Genomic DNA, 21,911 nt, shown 5'->3' with positions numbered 1-21,911 from the left:
TGAAGATGAAATCAGGGTGGACATTTCAGCAAGACAATGATCTAAAACACAGACAAGGAAACTCTCAAATGTTTTCAGAGGAAGAAAATCAAGCTGAAGAATGGCCCAGCCAATCACCTGCTTAAATCTAATAGAAAATACAAATTAAAGATCAGATTTGATAGATGAGACCCACAGAACCATCAAGATTTTGACACTCTGTTAAACTCTGTGAAAAACTCAGACCTGAGCAATGCATGCGACTTCATTCTCCATACGAGTGGTGTCTTTAAGCTGCCATCAACAAAAACGCCTTTTATATAAAGTATTAAATACATTTCAGTAGTTCGGTGCTTTCTCCTTGTGTCATTTCATTGTTCTTACACATTAAAACTGTTTTTTTTTTATGTTTGTGTTTTTACCTAAATCTGGTTCAATTCCATGTCAACAGCTCTTTTAGAAATATTATTCCCAGGAAAAAACCTGACATGTTCAATACTTATTTTCCTCACTGGGTCTGTCGTATTTGTCTACAAATGAAGAGTTCAGATGCAAAAACCCCTGAATGCCACTTGAATTTTTAATCTAATCTAAAAAAATTCTCAGACTCCAATGTTTAAGTTCAGTTATTTCACTTTAAAGGCAGTTCAAATAAATGTTTGTTTTTTTTGGCTATAAAACTGAAATTACTGAACACTCAAGCCTGAAAAAATCTCTTTTTAGATGAAATTTTAAGACAGCACTTGTAGTTTTATATGTATTTTATTGCATTTGAACTCTTCAAGTATACATATAAAAAAAATCTCAATATATAAAAGGATAGTTTACCCAAAAATGAAGACAAAGGAGACATATTGTAATGTCACTATAAAGTAACAAGACTCTGCAACTAGAGTGAATGTGTGTGCTACTTAAATAGTGTGTGTAATCAGTCCTTGACAATCCTCCGGTGGTGTTTATGCAAGCAGTCAGGACAAGGAACATGTGTGTGTGAGCAGAGTGCATGTATGAAGTTGTATAGTGTTTAGATCGCTGGTGATTGTGACACTATCCCTAACCCCAACCTAACAGTCTACTTAGCATGTATGATGCAATGTAACTTCAATTCAACAAACGAACCATCAAAATAAAGTGTGAACATAAATAACAAGGTCATTTTCATTTTTGGATGAACTGTCCCCTTTAATATCTCAAATCATGGAATATTCTATATAAACGTTGTCGTTTTCTGCAAATAAAACTGCTATGTAAATGATAATACTTTTATTTAATGTGATACTGATATAGATAGAAAATAGATATACTAAAAGCAAATCCAGGGAACACAACCCCTGAAGATGCCTCTTCATTTTTTTCAATACTGTCCAAATATTTTTTCTGGTTACAATAAAACAGCCCCTCGAACCAACTGTGCTGAACTAAATCCTGTAATTGGCTATCCGAAGTTGAGAACAAATCATTCTCCTCGTTTCAGTCTATCCATTGTTGGGAGAAAATTGCACACTTGTGCTGCTAATGAACTTCAAAGTTCAGCAGCGCCGAACAAATATAATGTTCCCATCTGCTACTTGCATCTGATTTCATATTAGGCATTACTAGTTTCCATTACGCCACATGTCACTTTGACTAAACGCACGCTCCTGTTATTATTAGTATGGAAATGAGTAGCAATAAGTGGTGATGTTTGATTAAATTCAGAACGTTTTTGCTCGCATTATTTCCCGTAGGTACTCGTCACTATAACATACTGCTCATTTAGTTAAAATAATGAGGAGATGTGAGATAATCAGCTGTTTTATTTAGGTCAATAGAGGGAGAACGGCGCGCCATATTGCGCATGCATGCTCTCATACCTTCACAGTTCCACCCAGCGCTCTGTTTACAATTCTGAACTATTTTTAGCTTTATACTGTCTGCCACCTCACTGCCTTCTTATAATTACCTGCCAAACGCATAAAGCTCTCTTTGAATAATTTCAAGTGTGTGTGCTACAGTCTGTCCTGTGCTCTTTTTATTCCCTTTCTCATCTTAAATCTGACCTAAATCTCACTTCTGTTCACTTGTACACTCTAAAAAATATTGTTTAGACCAAACAAAAAAAATAACCCAATATATTCAAGTTTCGACAACATCTAACAAAATGAAGTTCAGACAACAAAGTTTATTATGTTAGCCAAATAACCTTTTCCTCTTCAATCAGATGCGTTTTACAGTACATAGCATAAACAACTTAAAAAATTAAGTAGTTTCAACTGCTTTTTTAATAAAAAATTTAAATAAATCTAGTGTTGTGTACTTAATTACCATAATTATACATGAGGTTCTAAACTTGAAAACTTGCAAATAAATTAAGTAGCTAAAATTGTAAAAAAAAAAAACAAAAAAAAACGTGCATGTTTTCAAATTTACTGTTCATTTCGTTGCTTATAAGAAATATATTCAATAACATTTTCCATTATTTTTTATTTATTTCACACCACAGTTTTTCAGTCTTTTACAAAACAAAAATGTGTACTGTACCGTATAAACCAGGGCTCGAAATTGCGACCATTTAGGTCGCATATGCGCCCGAAATTTAAGCTATGCGACCTCATAATATATTTGGGAGCATTCATGCGACTGAATATTTAGGTTGTAATGCGACCTGTTTTTTTTTTTTTTTTTCTAAAAACGTGGTAAAATCGGTCTTCCCTGCCGCTATATTGGTTCATATTAGCTGTCAATCACTCAAGACTTTCCGCTGTCAGATGACAGGGAGGGAGCTTTTGTGACCGCAAGGAATGCAAACGGCTGAAGAGTGAAAAGTGCACTGAATCTCGATGCGTTGCATTTCCTTGTGAGATCAGGCTGCAACAGCGCAAATGTCTGCTAAAAAACCATCCCCAAATAAGCTCGCCTTTACTGAGTTTAAACTGATGCGGGTTATAACAAAGAACAGTATTGCGCTGGTGGTCATCGGGAGAATCCTGCTCTGCCCCCCTCATATTGGGCCGGCTGACTCGCATGCTTTTCCGCAAACACAGAAAATTCAGCGCGTAACAAGGCTGAGCATTAAAACGACACGAACCGAAACCAAAACTTTTAAAAGTGAGACTTTTCTTGCTTTCTTTTGTCCGTTCTTTCTTGAGATGTATAATGTTTTTCTATTTAATTACTGATGACTGCTTTGAAGCTTTCAGCATTAAATTGAATCATTTATTATAATATTTTGTTTGTTTTGTAGCAGAAATATTATTTATTAAATTGACATGCATATAAAAACAATAGTACAAATAATTTGTATTTGATGCAAACCATCAATTTATTTTTCATAAAGTAACAGTAGGACTTTATATAGCAGATAACTTACGTTAAAGCACATTCAAGGCAGCATGATGATGAGAAATATAATTCATTATTAGTATTATTGTCATCATCGTCATCATTAATATTTTATAATTATTCAACATTCATTTTGGAATTATTGCACAAATATTAAGTCATCACAGCATTAGTTAGATAGTTGTTTCTGGTTTTTGTTAGTCCTAATTGATGTTGTTTTCAAATGCAATAAATCCCTTAATATACAATTTGCAGTGGTGCTCATTCATTTTTGGTGGGTGCTTCTAAATTTTTTCTGATGCTCCTAATTTTTTTTCTGGTGCTCCTAAATATTTCAGGTTGGTAGCACCGGTGCTCCCAAGTAAGAAAGTTAATTTCGAGCCCTGTAAACAGTATGAAAAATAACAAAAAAAAACATCAGTGTGTGGACTTAAAAATACAAAACAACATTAAGTGCAACATAAAGAGTAAAATCTACTCTAAAATAATAAGAGACTTCAGAAAATAATGTTCTTGAGGTGCAATACATTTGCACTGGGCTTCAGTCCATCAAGTTCGAGAAACTTCACAAATATATTTAAGTTCCTTGAGGTAGCTCAGATTCAGAGCATATATTATGCCTATCAGCAGAGCACAGCACCTTGAGATATCCATTTAGGATTCTCCTACCCTCAACCATGATGGTTTCCATCTTGTTGTTCAATTTCAAAGTAGACTGATCACCAATGACTTGCCTCGTCACTTGCTCCTCCTCAAATTCTTGTGTATTCTTGTGAAGCAAAAAATCTTTTTCGAGTCAAAAAACACTGCTAACATCAACTTTATTTACCAAGAGTAGCCAATATTCTAGTGAAAAGGAGAAAGTTGATTTGGAAATTAAATAAAACTCAGATATCTCACCTTAAAATGTGCCTAACAGTCTGCCTAAAACTTGCCCGGACTTGCTTCTTGTTTGTTCAAAGGGGGAGGAGTTTAGTAATCCAGAACTCCATTTGTGTGGAAAAATTGAGTTATCAACCCTATTTCTTTGGGTTGCTACAACTTAAATGTTGTTTCAAACTAAATCACAGACGTATATACTTTTAAAAAAGCCGAATTTTTTAGTTGATGTAATTATCAATATTTTCCTGTTGTGAAAACTTAATAAAATGATTCTGACAACTTAAAAGTTTTTTTCTACTATCTTTAATCCAATTTAGAATTTTTTAGGTTACCATAATCTATTAAACTATGTACTAGTAACAGACCTTTTGAGTTATTTTTTAGAGTGTAGGCTGCTCTCATTTGTTTGTTATTTCCTCTTCTTTTCCTCCTGCTTTCTTGGTGGATTAGAGTAAAGATGCTGGTATCAGAACTTTGGTTATGCTGGACGAACAGGGAGGTAAGTTACGGCGAAAAACAAAATATGGAATCATTTAGTTAAGTTGTGCAGTAAGTCATATTTATTTTCTTATTTGAAACTATTCGCCTGATGAGCTGTTTTGCAGATGATGCATAAACACAATTAAAACCTCATTTATGATCATAATCATCAGGCCGTCATGTCAAAAAAGCAAAAACAACAACAAAAAAAAAAAAAAGAAGCTTTGAGGGTCATGTAAGAGGTAAATTGAACGATCGATGTTGCTGGTAATGACAAACAGCTCTCCTCTTCATCAGATGAAATATATCTGTGTACAATCCCTGGGGCGATAGATAGACTTTCCAGTTAGCACTATCTAATGCGATCCCGTGAACAGCATTTAGTGAAAAATAAAACAACAATTGCTTTATCAGTGCTGTGTGACTCAGCTTAGTCGAAACAAGCACGTCTCTATTGATAAATTAAGCCTTTTTAATGCTTGAGGCTTTTTTATTGTGGATAATAAGAAGTGTAGAGTTCTTTCCACATGCAAGAGAGATTTTAATTAGTCTGTCAAAGCAACATACAGCCCTTCCTTTCGTTCAGTTAAATTATGAATGCTGTGTTCCTCAGACTGCCTCAGGACAATCCATTTCCTACCTTAAATGATCCCGCCACCTTCATCGCCTCCAGATTTAGAGCAGAACCACTGCACATCCCATTGGTAAAGCCGCTGCATGTAATGGTCTGCTAGATCTATCAGTTAGCAGTTCACTTGTCATATACAGGGAGCCATAAGAATGTGCTTTTTTAAACTATGTACCTATTATGGCTGGAGCAACCTGAGGTCAGTTTCACTCAAGGGCACAATGGTGGAAGCTCATTAATCACATTTCTAGCATTTTGAACCTACAACCTAGATTCCCAAATGCATGCTATTGCTCCTGTTTATTTACTGCAGTAATGTACTCTTTTAAGGACCTCTGCAAAACGAGGTTTCAATAATCAAGAACACATTTGAAATTTGCCAAACGTTGGGTTCCAACATGAAAATATACTTTCACATTTGGTCTTGAGCTCCTGCTTAATTTAGAAATCTTGTAGAAATTGGTTCTCAGAAATGCATTTAACAACCTGATTTCTCTGAGAAGAAAAAGGTGTTTTCTGCACTAATAAGTTTAAGATTGACATTCTTCTACACTCTCGGAAATAAAGGAGCTGTCATTGGGGCAGTACCTTTTCAAAAGGTACATATTTGTACTTGAAGGGTCCATAATGGTACCTCAAAGGTACATTTAGGCACTAATATGCACCATTGAGGTACCACTGTGGAACCTTTGGGTACAAATATGTATCATTTGAAAAGGTACTGCCCTATTGACAGCTCCTGTACCTTTATTTCTGAGAGTGTACCGGGAGTGAGGTTTGAATGCGGACATTTGTTCACTGGATCTAAAGGACGCACCAACATTAGGTACAGTTGCCTTAAACTATGCCAAAGCGCAATTGTCCCCCATCCCCTCGGCCTGCACACACATTGCATTTATACTTACCCTACCTGAGCACGCTTGCATCATCGATGATGCGACTGTTCAGTTTAGCAGGAAGCGAAGCGCTCTCGCTTAGCATAAGAGATTGCTTTAGTTATACCGTTTTGTATTATTTTTCGTTGTTTAGGATGCAGTGACATGCAGTCAAACACTTTGACTAACATATCAGCCACTTTTGACGCTCATAAATTGAATAAAAGTCCTTGTGCTGCAGGTATTAGGGGGTTTGCTTAAGGTACAGCTGACATGCAGCGAGGGATTTGCGTCTTTAATAAACTAAGACAGGATGCATTCATTGAACAGTAAGAATGATTAATAAATTCATATAAAACAGTACCCTAAAAGTTGAGTTGAGGTTTGAACCTAAAAACTCACGCATCCATTAGAACTAAAGTGCAATGGTTATAACAAAAGGTCATTCTTTTTTTTTTTTTTTTAATAGCATACAGATGCCCAAATACTTATTTTATATATATTTAAGGGTCAATTTAAATAAGATTTTTGTATAAAAAAAACCCCATCTAATCACTTTACCAGGAATGGGATTGAACCCACAAGGACATTAGTCCATTGGATCTTAAGTCCAATGCCTTAAACACTTGTCCATCCAGATTTGTTGTGTTTGAGCTCTTGAGTTCACAAACACTATACATTGGAGAATACGTTACAAGGCTTGGCGTTTTACTTGTTGCAAAAAAATCTGAAGTATACTTTTTTGCTTAAGTTCAACACCGTTATCAGTCCCTGGTTGTTGCTATGAGATTGTAGTTGTAGGAAATGCTTCTCAAATGTGTTAAGCATTTTAATCAATTGAGATTGCCTGCATTAATTCATGCTGATGTTGACATTTTCAACCAGCAATGAGGTTTGAACCTAAAAACACATGCATCCATTGGAGCTGAAGTACAATGATTAAACCAATTGGCCATTCTGGATAGTTTTCTGAACATACAGTTGCTCAGATACTTCTTTAACATATATTTAAGGGTCAATTTAAATCTGATTTTGTATCAGGAGTAGAGTTTGAACCTACCTATGAGAACTTTTGTCAATTGGATCTTAAGTGCAATATCCTAATTACTCAGCCATCCTGGTGAGTAAAAATAGCTGTTACTCAAATATTAGACAGGCCTAGCATCCTACCTTTAAGTGGACACCATTAAGTATTTACAAACAATTTGCTGATGGAAATCCATCCATTATCAGCAGTGAGGTTCAAACTTACGAAGACATTAGTCCATTTTATTTTAAGTTCAACGCCTTAACCACTCAGCCATCCTAGTTTCCTGCAATCTTAGTGCACATGGAAAAAAAAAACTGAAGTATATTTTGGGCTTACATTCAACACCATAATCAGTCCCTGGTTGTTGTTATGAGATTGCAGTAATAGGAGTTGCAATTGAATCAACTGAGATTACATGCATTAATTGGTGCCAGTATTGACATTTTCAATCAGTAATGAGGTTTGAACCTGAAAACGCATGCATCCATTGGATACTTCTTTTACATAAATTTAAGGGTCATTTTAAATCGGCTTTTGTATCATGGAGTTTGAACCCATGAGAGCATTTGTCAATTGGATCCTAAGTTCAATGCACTAAGTACTCGTCCATCCTGGTGAGTATAAATAGGTATTATTCAAATATAATTCTTGTTTAATCTGTCAAAGTCAGCCTTGCATCCTGAATTTTCAAATGGACACCATTAAGTATTTCCAAACAATTTGCTGATGGAAGTCCATCCATTACCAGGAGTGGGGTTCAAACCCACGAGGACATTAGTCCATTGGATCTTAAGTCCAACGCCTTAACCACTCGGCCATCCTGGTTGGTTATGCTCTTCAGTGTTGAGCACTTGTGGTCATAAACTAGAAAATGGAGAATACTTCAAAAAGGCTATGCTTTTGACTCTAAATGCAAGAGTCTAAATGCACCTGTAAAAAAATTTAACTGAAGTATACTTTGGGCTTAAGTCCAACACCATAATCAGTCCCTGGTTGCTGTTATTGGATTTTGCTTCTCTAATATGTTTTAAGCTTCTGAATATATGGAGATTTGATGCAATAATTGGTGCTAGTGTTGACATTTACAACCAGTAATGAGGTTTAAACTTAAAAGTGCATGCATCTATTGGAGCCTGAGTACAAATACTTAACCTATTGGGCATTCTGGTTATTTTTCATAAGGAACAGTTAAGCATACAGTTGAAGTCAGAATTATTAGCCCCCTTTGAATTATTTTCTCTTTTTTTTTTTATATTTCCAAAATTATGTTTAACAGAGCAAGGAATTTTCCACAGTATGTCTGATAATATTTGTTATTCTGGAGATAGCCTTATTTGTTTTATTTCGGCTAAGTTTAAAAAAAAATTTAATTGATTTAAACACCATTTTAAGGTCAAAATTAAAAGCCCCTTTAAGCTATTTTGTCTACAAAACAAACCATCGTAATACAATAACTTGCCTAATTACCCTAACCTGCCTAGTTAACCTAATTACCCTAGTTAAGCCTTTAAAGGTTACTTTAAGCTGTATAGAAGTGTCTTGAAAAATATTTATAAATATCTATATAATATTTTATTTATTTATTATTATTATTTTAATTATTTATTTATTTTAAGGTTCAAATTAAAAGGCAGACTTCTTGTTCAAACATATGTTTCTCATAGGAGTAGGGTTTAAACGTACATGAACATTTGTCCATTTAATACCTTAACCACTCAGCCATCCTGGTATTTCTCAAAGGTACTGAAGAGCCCCAAAGAGAGATCCACAGTCTGGGCGTTGTCACATTTCTGACTCAGTTGTGGTAATCTTCCACTTAGATGCGAAAAAAAAGAAGTAAAAATATGCTCCACTTCACTATCAGCCAATGAAGAGACAAGTCTCACAGTTTCGTTCTCGCCCCCTTCCCCCTCTTCCCTCAGTCACGCTGCTCTTCCTCATGAGATTAGCTGCAAAGCCCAATTAGCCATTTGGCTAGTTGTCGGTTTAAAATGGTTACCTCACACTCGACCATGTCGGTTGTATTTAAACTAGTTAGAAACACTAATATCACAAGCTTCAATTAAAGGCAAATGATCATATATTCTAAAGCAAATCTTATTCGTTTATAAATAGCACCATCTGTTTTGTTCCCCCAGGGATTTTACAGCGTTTCTAAAGCCCTAAAGGAATGTTTATCCCTTCAGTCTGTTTTTCATTTCAGTTCATGTTTGATCAGCCATTGCATTCTTTAGTTTGATTTTTCCTTATCACAACAACTAATGCTTCATATTTCATTCTCTTTTGCTCTTTATTTCTGATCATCTTTTTTCCTCAGCATGTGTTCACAATGATCTTTTTACAGTTTAGCTCAAACAGTGGTGGCTCAGTTGCTGCCAAGTGTTTATGCCAATAACCACTGGGTTCCCCAAAGGCTTGGAACAACACCCCCATTACAAAATATTTACATAGTTGATTTGTTTGAAAACAATAGTTCACCAAAAAATGAAAGGTGTTCTTCATTGGCATAATTATTTGATAGCACCTTAGTTTAGTTTACAATTAACTATTATTAAAATATTAACTGTTCATTAATAGTTATAAAGTTTGATTTTATTCTGCTTCCCTAATCCTACACAAAACCTAAACCCAACTTCTACTTTACTGACTATTAATAAACAGCTAATTAGTAGTTTATTTAGCTAGTCATGTTAGTTAAGGGTTTATTAACCTAAACTAAAGTCATTCATTCATTTTCTTGTCAGCTTAGTCCCTTTATTAATCTGGGGTCGCCACAGCGGAATGAACCGCCAACTAATACAGCACGTTTTTACGCTGCGGATGCCCTTCCAGCCACAACCCATCTCTGGGAAACCTAAACTAAAGTGTTACCAATTATTTGAGTGAATTTTTTTTTTTCTTTTGTAAGTCATGACAGCCCTATCATATTGTTTTGGCATTGGACAGAAACAATTTGCTATGTGTGTGTGTGTGTGTGTGTAGTAACAAGGGATCAAATGAAAAATAAATATTTCCAATTAATTAATTTTTATTTAGTTAAACGAATGTAAATCAGTTATAGTAATTTAATGAATTTTTATTTGCTTGGCTATATTTGATAAAATTGAGTTGGACTAATTCAATTACTTTTCGTTATGTAAATGATCTTTCTTTTGGTTAGGGCTACGCATACTTATTAGATGGAAAACCTGCACACAATTAAATTGAGTTAACCTAATGAGCTATTTTTTTGAGTGTAGCAATAAACACTGTGATATACATTTTCTCAATAAACAAAATAAAACAATCTGAATAATTTCAATGCACTATGCAAACAACTTTAAATGGCAGCCATGGTATTGTGGCAGAAATGTAGGACATTAATATCTAATTAAGCTAATGTGTTTTTGGTGTCATTCTTCATAACAAATATCAGAGAAACATTACAGTAAGAACAGAGTTTTCATTTGAAGGTGAACTATTTCCTCATTTGGCTTGAAGTGAATCCCAAATTCTATTTGTAAACCCATTTGGCTTGAAAAGACACCTATGCCTCATAGACCAAGTTCTTGGCATGATCTAGCCTAACCACTCATCACATCGTTAAAGTTCTGCGTAGATGTGTTTCTGGACAGCTTAGATGTCATTTGTCATCACCGTTTGTCTGCCAGGATGCAAAGTCTCATTTCATTGCTGTCACCCCTTTGTCCTGACCAGAACAACTCGAGCGTGTTGAAGATGGCATGAACCATATCAACAAAGACATGATGGAAGCTGAGAAAAGTTTAAAAGATGTAGGCAAATGCTGTGGACTAGTATGTCCCTGCGACAAGTAGGTACTGGTGAAGCGTCCAAGGCTCTCACCTGTCTGCTGCTGTCTGACTGTCTCTTGTCACTGTGAATGTTTAAGCCTCTCTCTTTCTTTTTGTCCCTCTCTTTTCCTCCTTGCCTTTCCCTTCTCTTTCTCTCTTTGTCCCCCTTTTCCATACTCTTTATTTCTTTTCTTTTTTTCGGGGGCTGTAATTGACTAATGTTTAAATCAGAGCAACTGGAGCGCATCGAAGAGGGAATGGATCAGATCAATAAGGACATGAAAGAAGCAGAAAAGAATTTGACGGATCTAGGAAATCTCTGTGGTCTATGTCCGTGTCCATGTAACAAGTAGGTGATGCCTGTCGCCTGCCTGCCTGCTTGCCTGAACCCGACAAATAGGAAAAAAAAAAAAAGATAAAGCACGTGGCCAGTTTGCACGCTCGCTCTTGCTCGCTCCGTAGCTGCGAATTTCCCCCTTTGCTCTGCCTGGACTACTTCTCTGTGCATGGGGATGCTGGTAGAGCTAAGTCCGTCTGCGGCGCCACTGGTTAACCCATAGTTGTAGCTGTAGGCCCTGCTCTCTGCCGGCTGAATGCGCAAATTTGCTGGGCTCCATGCTTCACTGATCCTTTGGTCAAGGACTGTTGTTCGTAAATGTTAAGTGCCTGCTTGATATGCATGTGCTACTTTTGGAAATGCAAGCATTACACACTTTTTAAATGAACCGCAGATTAAATATTCACATGTTGTTTACTGGAGGCTGGCAGAGCTGGCTTTTTGTATGGGTTCTCTAAAGGCGAAGCATGTCAATGCATGTGGGTGAGATGGTGGGATAAGTTATCCTGGCGATATTAATTGATTACAGTGCAGCTGATTTCTAATGATGTGCTATTTGTGACCAAGGTGCGCTAAGTCGATTTTTCTTTCATTTAGACAAGTTAGTTCTGGTCCACAAATATAATTGGGTTGAGAAGCATTTCATGAGCGATTATATACAGTTTTACACCACAGTGACTAATCATTGATTCAGTGATTTTCAGAAATGGTCTATCCAGGTTATATAATCACCCCTGAAGATGTCAACAAGCAACTGCTCTTATTTATTCAACGCTTTGTTTAAAAACACTGATTTAATTAGAAACAAACAAGTCTTTCTATGAGGTAGTCGTTGAATCCCTTTCCCAACCATTTCATTCAAAAACACTGATTTATCCAGCAACAAAACAAGTCTTTGTGTGAGTCATTAAATCATTTGCTGAACAGCTTTGTTAAAAAAAACTGATTCATTCAGAAACCAAACCTAAGTCTTTGGGCCCTATCAAATGACCGGCGTAAGGCGCGACACAAATGTTGTTTGCTAGTTTCAGCTTGACGCAAGTGTTATTTTGACGTTTTGCACCAAGCTGTTTAAATAGCAAATGCATTTGTGCGCCCATTGGCATTCTGGTCTCAGAAAGGAGGCGTGTTAATGCGCATTGCTGGCGCGTTGCTATTTTGAGGAACTCAAATAAACTGTTTAATAGACTAGCTTAGAGCAGGTCTAAAGTCCAACGCAGAGCACGTTAGTTCTGCTCCTCGCTTAAACATTGCTTAATACACACAGGATGTACAGCAATACACAAATAACTTGAAAATAAAAAAGAATTCAAGGATTAAAATATTACAAGACATTATTTTCTAGCCTACATAAATATATAAAAACCACTGCCTCCATCCCTTCTTTATCTTGGGGGACTTTTTAGTTTGTTCATGACAATTTGCTTTTGAATAATGTTATTATTATTAGCAGTATTATTTATTGTATGCATATTTATATTTGTTTTATTAAAAACAATCTTAGATTTACCCACCCTTCAGGTTTTAGAACATATGGGCCACAGCATGTGAATTTGGATATAACTTTTTATAATTTTTGACCACACTTCATTATTATTGTTAATTTTTTCATTTGCTGGAAATAAGAACTGAATTTAGAAGTAGTTTTGGATGAAATCTTTGCGCTTAATAAACAAAATTAATGATGTATAGGTTAATGGACGTCTGTGCGTACCACACGTTTCCATATCCATGAGAGTGAAAGTAAAGAATGAGGAGGCTCATCTCTCATTCTTGCGCTGTAGATGCTCTGCTTAACTATTTTCTTTCTAGTGAAATGCTCAGTTTTTCTACTTGCAAAGCAATTCACCATGTAAATAGCAAATGCGCTATGGCACGACGCCACTGACTCTTAAAGGGAATGGAAGATGAGGCTCAAGATTAGTTTATTCTCAAAACACACCTATAATTCATTAAGAGAATAAACTCAACCCTGTTAGACCATGTGCCGTGGCGCAAAGAGGATTTTCTTTCCTTAAAAATAGCAAAAGTGGATTCTGACACACCTTTAATGCTTTTGCGCCCTGCGCTTTGGACTTTGCACCTGGATCGTCAAAATAGAGCCCTTTGAGTGATTTACTGAATCTTTTACTTAAGTATTCATAAAAATGTGCTGATTCATTGCGGAATGAAACAGTTACCATCTAGCAGAGATTTACTAAATCGTGTTTTTAACAGATTTGTTAAAAAATAATGATTCGTTCAGCAACAAAACAAGTCCTTGAGTAAGTCACTGAATCTTTTACTTAAATATTCATTCAAAAATGCTGATTCATTGTGGAATGAAAAAGTTACCATCTGGGAGAGACTCACTGAGTCATTTTCTTAACAGATTTGTTAAACAAAAAAATTTATTTATTCAAAAGCAGAACAAGTTTTTGAGCGAGTCACTTAATCTTTTACCTAATTATTCATTTAAAAATGCTGATTCATTAAGGGATGAAACAGTGAAAGGAGTTAGTAACTGCATCATTTTCTAAACTGATTTGTTAAAATAAATTAATTCAGAAACAAAACAAGTTTTTGAGTTATTCACTGAATCTTTTATTTTATTATTCATTCAAAAAATATTGATTCATTGAGAAATAAAACAGCAACCAGAGATTCATTGAATCATTTTCTGAACATATTTGTTAAGAAACTCATCCATTCAAAAACGCTGATTCATTGAGGAATGAAACAGTGACAGTAGTTAGTCACTGAATATTTTTTTGTTAAAACAAAGTGATTCAGAAACAAAACAAGTCTTTTTAGTGAGTCATTGAATCTTTTACTTATTCGTTATGCTGATTCATTGAGGAATGAAACAGTGACCATTTATGAGAGATTCATTGAATCTATTTCTGAATAGATTTCTTAAAATAAATTCTTTCAGAAACAAAGCAAGTTTTTGAGTGATTTGCTGAATCTTTTACTTAAATATTCATTCAAAAATGCTGATTCATTGAGGAATGAAACACTGACCATTTAGGAGAAATTTACTGCATCTTTTTTTCAACATATTTCTTAAGAAATTCACTCATTCAGTAACAAAACAAGTTTTTGAATGAGTCACTGAATCTTTTACTAAACTATTCTTTCAAAAATGCTGATTCATTGAGGAATGAAACAGTGACAGGAGTGAGTCACTGGATCATTTTCTGAACAGATTTGTTCAATATTCTCATTGATTACGGATCTAAATAATTGACTGTCAACTAAATTGTTTAATCAACCAGTTTGTTTAAAACATTGATTCATCTAAGAACTAAAAAGGTTATGTAATTACGAGTAAATAAAAATTCTCAAATTAAAAACAAAAAATGCTATGAATTATCCAATATTTACACTTTATACAGGGAGATCACTTTTAATTTTCTGATTTTCATTAATAGCAACAATTCTGTGGTTGATGGATATTCTTAGGCATTTTAATTCTTCACTGGAAATGTGGTCATAACATTTAGTTGGAAAACACGACTTAGCGCACCTATAAACGACGTAATCGAGCAGGCACATTTAACCACATTTTCAGTAATATCCAAATGGGCACAGACATTGGTTCTCATTATTCTGAGTGTTTCATGAGTTGCAAATAATATGTTAATGATATTCTGTGTGACCAACTCTTGCATAATGGTGCAGGCACTTCATAAATACTCATGTGAGCAACTGTCACTGGCTGAAAAAGTGTTGAACGGTCATCATTTGGCAATGCAGGCCTTCGCCAGTTGTTTTGATGAAGTATTTATGAATGTTAACTCTTGGGTAGTTTGCTATCCCTTTTATGTATGGGGTTGAAGTGATCAAAGTGTAATAAGACAGAACAGTAAATGTATTTTTGTTCTTAAAGAGTCAACATGAAACAGAATTCACATTGTTTGGATGATTCAAAGGTTATGTATTGAACAGGCATTTGGAATTGTTGTTTTATTATGTAATGATTAGTTTTTTGGTATGAGAATTGAAAAGAAAAGTAGTGATGCAAGCTAATAAAAAATGTTGGCATAATAATTTATGCAAAGCAGGACCAGAATGTGTACTAAAGCTGTGTTCACACTTGGCAGGTTCATTTCAGTCAAAACAAACTCTGGTGCAATTTCTGTTTGTTCATTTGAAGAAGCGTGAACATTGTCATCCGAACAACACACCAGCCAAACAGACCGAAATTAAATCAGTCTCTGTCCACCTGCAAATGAACTCATTGTTTTTGGATGTTTACTAAGTTCTTTTGAAAAATATACACTCATCGTCCACTTTATTAGGTACACCTTACTAGTGCTGGGTTGGACTCACTTTTGCCTTCAGAACAGCCTTAATCCTGCGTAGCATAGATTCAACAAGGTACTGGAAATATTCCTCAGAGATTTTGGTCCATATTGACATAATAGCATCACACAGGGGCTGCAGATTTGTCGGCTGCACATCCATGATGTGAATCTCCTGTTCCGCCACATCCCGAAGGTGCTCTATTGAGTTGGTGACTGTGGAGGCCATTTGAGTACAGTGAACTCATTGTCATGTTCAAGAAACCAGTCTGAGATGATTGGCGCTGTATGTTGCGTCCTCCCGCTGAAAGTAGCCATCAGAGGATGGGTACACTGTGGTCATAAAGGGATAAACATGGTCAGCAGCAATACTCAGGTAGGCTGTGGCGTTGACACAATCCTCAATTGGTACTAATGAGCCCAAAGTGTGCCAAGAAAATATCCCCCACACGATTGCACCACCACCAAAAGCTTGAACCGTTGATACAAAACAGGATGGATCCATGCTTTCATGTTGTTGACGCCAAATTCTGACCCCACCACACGAATGTTGCAGCAGAAATCGAGACTCATCAGACCAGGCAACATTTTTCCATTCTTCTATTGGAAATCTTCTAATCAATCGTCCAATTTTGATGAGCCTATGCAAATTGTAGCCTCAGTTTCCTGTTCTTAGCTGACAGGAGTGCGCCCCAGTGTGGTCTTCTGCTGCTGTAGCCCATCTGCCTCAAGGTTGGACGTGTTGTGTGTTCAGAGAGGCTTTTCTGTGTACCTCGGTTGTAACGAGTGCTTATTTGAGTTACTGTTGCCTTTCTATCAGCTGGAACCAGTCTGGCCATTCTCCTCTGACCTTTGGCATCAACAAGGCATTTGCACCCACCAAACTTGCACTCACTGGATATTTTCTCTTTTTCAAACCATTCTCTGTAAACTCTAGAGCTGGTTGTGCATGAAATATGAAAGGCGCCACAACTCAGAGGAAGATCGTCCTGCAGAGGCAGGCAAAAAAGTAAATCAGCCCCTGGTGGACCTGATCCTGGGTACAAGAGCATTTTGAACGCTGCTTGCAGCTTTAATTTGTTTTGTATCTTTAGGTTCAGATTTAAAGTCACAGTGTGAACACTAAGCGAACCAGAACCAAACATAATATAGTTTTATGTGGTAAAAAAACAAACCTAGAGAACTGAACTACAAGTGTGAACACAGCCTCAGATTGTAAACAAGGTCAATTCTGATTTCATGTTGACTTTAAAGCATTGGCAGATGAATGTAAAGAAGATCTTGGCTTACCTCAGAACTTTTTATTCATGTTTCTTTTTAAAGACACGCACCTGTGTCTGTGTCACTGAGGATTAAGGTCATGGTTGAGTCTCGCTGCCTCTGGTCAGAGCGTTTCATGTCAGCTCACAATGTCACAGCGGCATAAGGCACTGCATGCCATAAAATCTCTATAAGCAGCCCTATCTTACATAAAAGGTTGAAATAAAAGATAACAGCTTATAGGAAATCACCTGTATTGCTTAGAGAGTTGCTGTGAACTTAAGCTTTGTTCAGACAGCCAGAGAGAGAAACAAATAAATAAAGCACAATTTCTAAATTCAATTTGAAACCCAAACCTGTACGAGGATCATCATAAGATGATCTTGAAATCTTAATAGGTTCATAATTCATAAGTCTTTTCATTTTTTTAACTTATTTCTTTAACACTATTCTTGAACACAAGAGTTTAGGTAAAACTTTCCATATTGTGCAAACTGCTTTTAATTATGCTCATCACTGAGATTGCAAATAATGATTAAATTAATAAACAAACAAATAAATAAAATATGTAGATCAAAATAAAATAAATAAATATATTTTGACATAATTTACTCACGCTCATGTTCTTCTGAACCCTAACATAACAGTATACTAATAATATTCTCATAAATTGTTATACATTGAGGCTGTGCTATGTTTTATTGGCCAAAAAATTTACAAAAATGTACCTGACTTACAAAATTATTTGTTTAAAAAAAATTATATATAGATACCACAGCATATTGCTATCATTAATATTAGTTTTGGATAAATGTATAAATAATTAAATAAATAAATAGATAAATAAATAAAACAAAATAAATAAAAAAAAAAGGTATTTTAAAAATATGAATAAATAAATAAATAAAATATATAAATAGATAAATAAATTATATATATATATATATATATATATATATATATATATATATATATATATATATATATATATATATATATATAAAAGTATATAAATAAAATATATAAATAAATTAATTAAAATAAATAAATAAATTATATAAATAAAATGTATATATAGATACCACAGCATATTGCTATCATTAATATTAGTTTTGGATAAATGTATGAATGAATGAATGAATAAATAAATAAATAAATAAATAAATAAATAAATAAATAAATAAATAAATAAATAAATAAAACAAAATAAATAAATGAAAAATATATGTAAAAAAATATGAATAAATAAATAAAATAAATAAAACAAAATAAATAAATAAAAATATATTTTAAAAATATGAATAAATAAATAAATAAATTAAATATATAAATAAATTATAAAAATAAAAATGTATATATAAATAAATAAATCTAAATAAATAAATAAATAAATAAATAAAAAATACATAAACAAACAAACAAACATTTTGGTCAGTTGGGTCCGTACTTTAACTATACAAGGACTGATGTCCTATATGTGAAAGAAAGTAATATAGGCATGATGATAAATAAGTTATGACACTTTTTTTTTTATTATCGCTAAGTTACTCTGACCTTGACATGCAACTGAGCATATTGTCTTTCAGATTTGAATGGGTGCAGTGTGAACAAAGCCTTTACTGTATGCACACTGTTACTAAACACTGCCTAACTCCCTTTCCCTGGCTGAATGCAATGCATGTTTCTTGTTATGATGAAAGCTTTTCTATTTGTGAACTGATATCCTTTCAGATCTATTAAGCTGTGAATTTTTACTGAATGCATATGATTTGTCTGGAGTTGATCTAAACTGTACTTCTGAATGCTTCTCTTTGTCTCTTCTTCCTGATAACTGTTGTGAACCTCTCTCAATGTACTCGTTTCATCTCCGTTAGTGTCTGTGTGTGTTGTCTGTTGTGCTCTATTGTTTGTGACGTCTTGCATTGGCCTTCACTAATATTGGTAGCAAAGAAGCTGTGAAAAACCAAAGAAGCTTGTTGTTTAACCTTTCTGTTTTGCTTAAGTATAAAAAACCCACAGTTTTATTATTGAGAACAAAGATACATAAGATGCATTAATACTGTGATTTTGGTTGTGCGATTATAGTCTCAGGAATAATCACAGTTATCACGATTATTATGCATTCATTAATTTCAAAACATTACTAGTTTAGAAAAATCTGATGAAAACTCCTTATATTTTAAAGTGTTATTTATTGCTGCTCAGACACAAAATAATAATAAAAAAAACAAACAATAGTCCATTTCTCTTTGGACTTAAAAAATAAGTGAATAAAAGTTGGCATTTAAACATAAGTACAAATTTTACACAAAAAAATAGATATAAATAAATTAAAAAATGTAAAATAAATAACAATTGATTTATTTTAAATAAATCAAATAAAATTAATTACAATAAATAAATACAATTTAAATAAATATTATAAATTAATAAATTAAAAATAATTAATTTTTTAAATGTAAATAATTTTTTTAAATTTTAATATATAAATACAAATTTTTAAATAAATGAATTTAAAAAAATTATAAACAAACTTAATTTTTTTAAATAAATTAAAATAAAAAATAAAATGAAAAATAAATGAATAAATAAATGAGTAGTATTTGTCTAATGTAAATCTAAGTTGCATTATAGCTAAATATTTCCCTTTTACAGTGAAGAAATGTATGTTGGCGTGGGTTTTAGTCGGGGGCTCCATTTTTACCCACAATCCAAAGACATGCACTATATAGGTGAATTGAATAATTAAATTGGCCTTATTGTATGTGTGTGTGTGTGTATGGGTGTTTCCCAGTACTGGGTTATGGCAGGAAACGCATCTGCTGCATAAAACATATGCTGGAATAGTTGGCGGTTCATTCCACGGAGCCGAAGCAAAATGAATGTATGAATGTTAGTCTATGCTACTGCAAGTGGGTTTTTTTTATTTCAATAATGAGGTAAACTATCTGCTGGTGCTTTCAGTAGGGCTATAAATGTCAAGCAAGATGATACCAACAAAATACACATTAGAAATACATGATAACTGAAAGCACATAAATAGTTCCCTTTTTCATGTGGTCACAATAGAAGAAAAGTAAGATTATTCATTCATTCATTCATTTTTATTTGTTATTTATAACCTTTATTTGGTTATTTATTTAATAACTCAACCAGTTGGGTTAAAATTTAGAATTTTAACATTCAACTGATTTAACTTACACAGAACAGCTGTATAAATATGCATACGTAATGTTGTTTTTGTGTTGTAAAGTTTACTTAAGCTGAAACTCAATAATATTGTTGTAATTTTACTTATCAAATTACCTCTCCGTGTTGTGTTTTTTTATATTTGTTTCACCAGCACTCTTAATTCTTGATGATACAAACACACACTTCATAGCCGATAAAACGCTTTCTCTACCTTTTTTGGGGGGAGGAAATGATATTCATATTTGGGATATTCAGCTGTCATTCTCGCCTTTAGGACTTAGCGGAGACATTTATTTATTTAAACAGCCATGATTATAAAAATAATAGTAGTACTTCAATAATAAAACCAGAATGGAAAAAATAACCCAATACATTAGGTTAAAATTACTAATAATTAGGAAGGTGCTATATTAACCTATAGTTGGGTTATATGTTGGGGTATTTTAAACCCCACTATTTTAACAGAGTTGAAAGCTCATTTATTCAGCTTCAAAAGATGTGTAAATTTTGATTACAAAAATAAATTGATTTTTGACTGGTTTTGTGGTCACATTTACCAAGGGTGCCAGTATTAGTGAAGGACACTTTATATGTTAGTTCCAGGAAAACATTACATTAATATATGTGTCCATCGTTTATTCATTTATTCAACACCTTTAGTGCATGTATTTCCATAACATGCAGATATTCCTGTGCTCTGTGTCGAATATCTGCATGTTGTCCTCTGCATGTTTAGAGCTTCAGTCTAATGTAATGCTCATATTCGCTCTGTCTCTCTGTGTCTTTGCCTTACTGTTGTTGTTCAGGTTGAAAGGTGGTGGTCAGTCCTGGGGTAATAACCAGGACGGGGTGGTGTCCAGCCAGCCAGCCCGTGTGGTCGATGAACGCGAGCAGATGGCCATCAGCGGAGGATTCATCCGCAGGTCTGTTACCTATGAAAATAGTACTGCTAAATTCAGTGGAGCCTATGTTTATAAATGTTAAAATGTATAGATGAAAATGAGCAGTTATACTGTGTAAAAGTACTCTGTTTTGTGTTTTTGAGAAAATGCTGCATTTATTTCATACAAAATAAAGTAAAAATAGTAAAGCTGTGATTTTTAATTTTGCCATTTAGAGTTTTTCTCCATTGGTTTGACTCATTTCTTGAAACAGAAATTACATTCTCAAAATTCTAAGATCATTTGGCAAAACAGTGTTACAGTTTAGCACAACACTATAGCTCGCTTGCAAAAGCTCATACCTTTCCCAAAACAGTTCACTCATGTGTCAAAACCAGGCCCGGATTGGCCAATCGGGAGAACCAGAAGAGTTCCTGGTGGGCCGGTCCATTTTTTGGCTGCGAGGGCCGGTGTTTCTAGCTGCTTGCACTCTCAGCAGTCGCACTTTTTTTTTTCATTTATTTATTTATTTGACCATAGCCTCACTCTTTTTATTCATTATTTTGCCGCAGCTCCGCTCTTCTCATTTATTGTCTCGCAGCCTCATGAGCAAAATGCAGCCTGCAGGGTAGTGATGATGTAAAAATCATTCGGGCAACATAAGCGTAACATCGACATTGTGGTCCAGTGGTCAGCACGTTGCGTTATGACGTGTTCGATCCTCACCTGAGTATAGATATACAGACAGACAGACAGACAGACAGATAGATAGACAGACAGATAGAGAGATAGATAGATAGATAGATAGATAGATAGATAGATAGATAGATAGATAGATAGATAGATAGATAGATAGATAGATAGATAGATAGATAGATAGATAGATAGATTTTAAACACCAGTTTAAGGACAAAAGTATTAGCCCCTTTAAGCTATATTTTTTCGATAGTCTACAGAACAAACCATCGT

General features: G+C 34.3%; 1 protein-coding gene and 1 non-coding gene across 6 annotated transcripts in view; one reads left to right on the top strand and one right to left on the bottom strand.

Moving 5' to 3' along the window:
- The window catches only part of snap25b (synaptosome associated protein 25b), an 87,415-nt gene that overhangs the window by 57,507 nt on the left and 7,997 nt on the right, over nt 1-21,911 (top strand). For 2 of the 5 annotated variants that reach the window (NM_131434.2, XM_073926955.1), the window contains exons 4-6: nt 4,633-4,681; nt 11,218-11,335; nt 20,868-20,984. In NM_131434.2, the coding sequence (NP_571509.2) occupies nt 4,633-4,681; nt 11,218-11,335; nt 20,868-20,984 (284 nt within the window). Of the gene's footprint in view, nt 1-4,632; nt 4,682-10,891; nt 11,336-20,867; nt 20,985-21,911 lie in introns of all 5 variants that reach the window. The other 3 variants (XM_073926956.1, XM_068214327.1, XM_073926957.1) reach the window with 2 other exon arrangements.
- On the bottom strand, nt 7,938-8,020 carry trnal-uaa (transfer RNA leucine (anticodon UAA)). Its single transcript has one exon. It is a non-coding gene; the product is annotated as a tRNA-Leu (tRNA).

The sequence above is a fragment of the Danio rerio genome, chromosome 17 (assembly GCF_049306965.1).
Source record: "Danio rerio strain Tuebingen ecotype United States chromosome 17, GRCz12tu, whole genome shotgun sequence".
NCBI lineage: Eukaryota > Metazoa > Chordata > Actinopteri > Cypriniformes > Danionidae > Danio > Danio rerio.
Note: the sequence above shows the minus strand (reverse complement) of the source record. Positions and strands in the feature narration are given on the sequence as shown.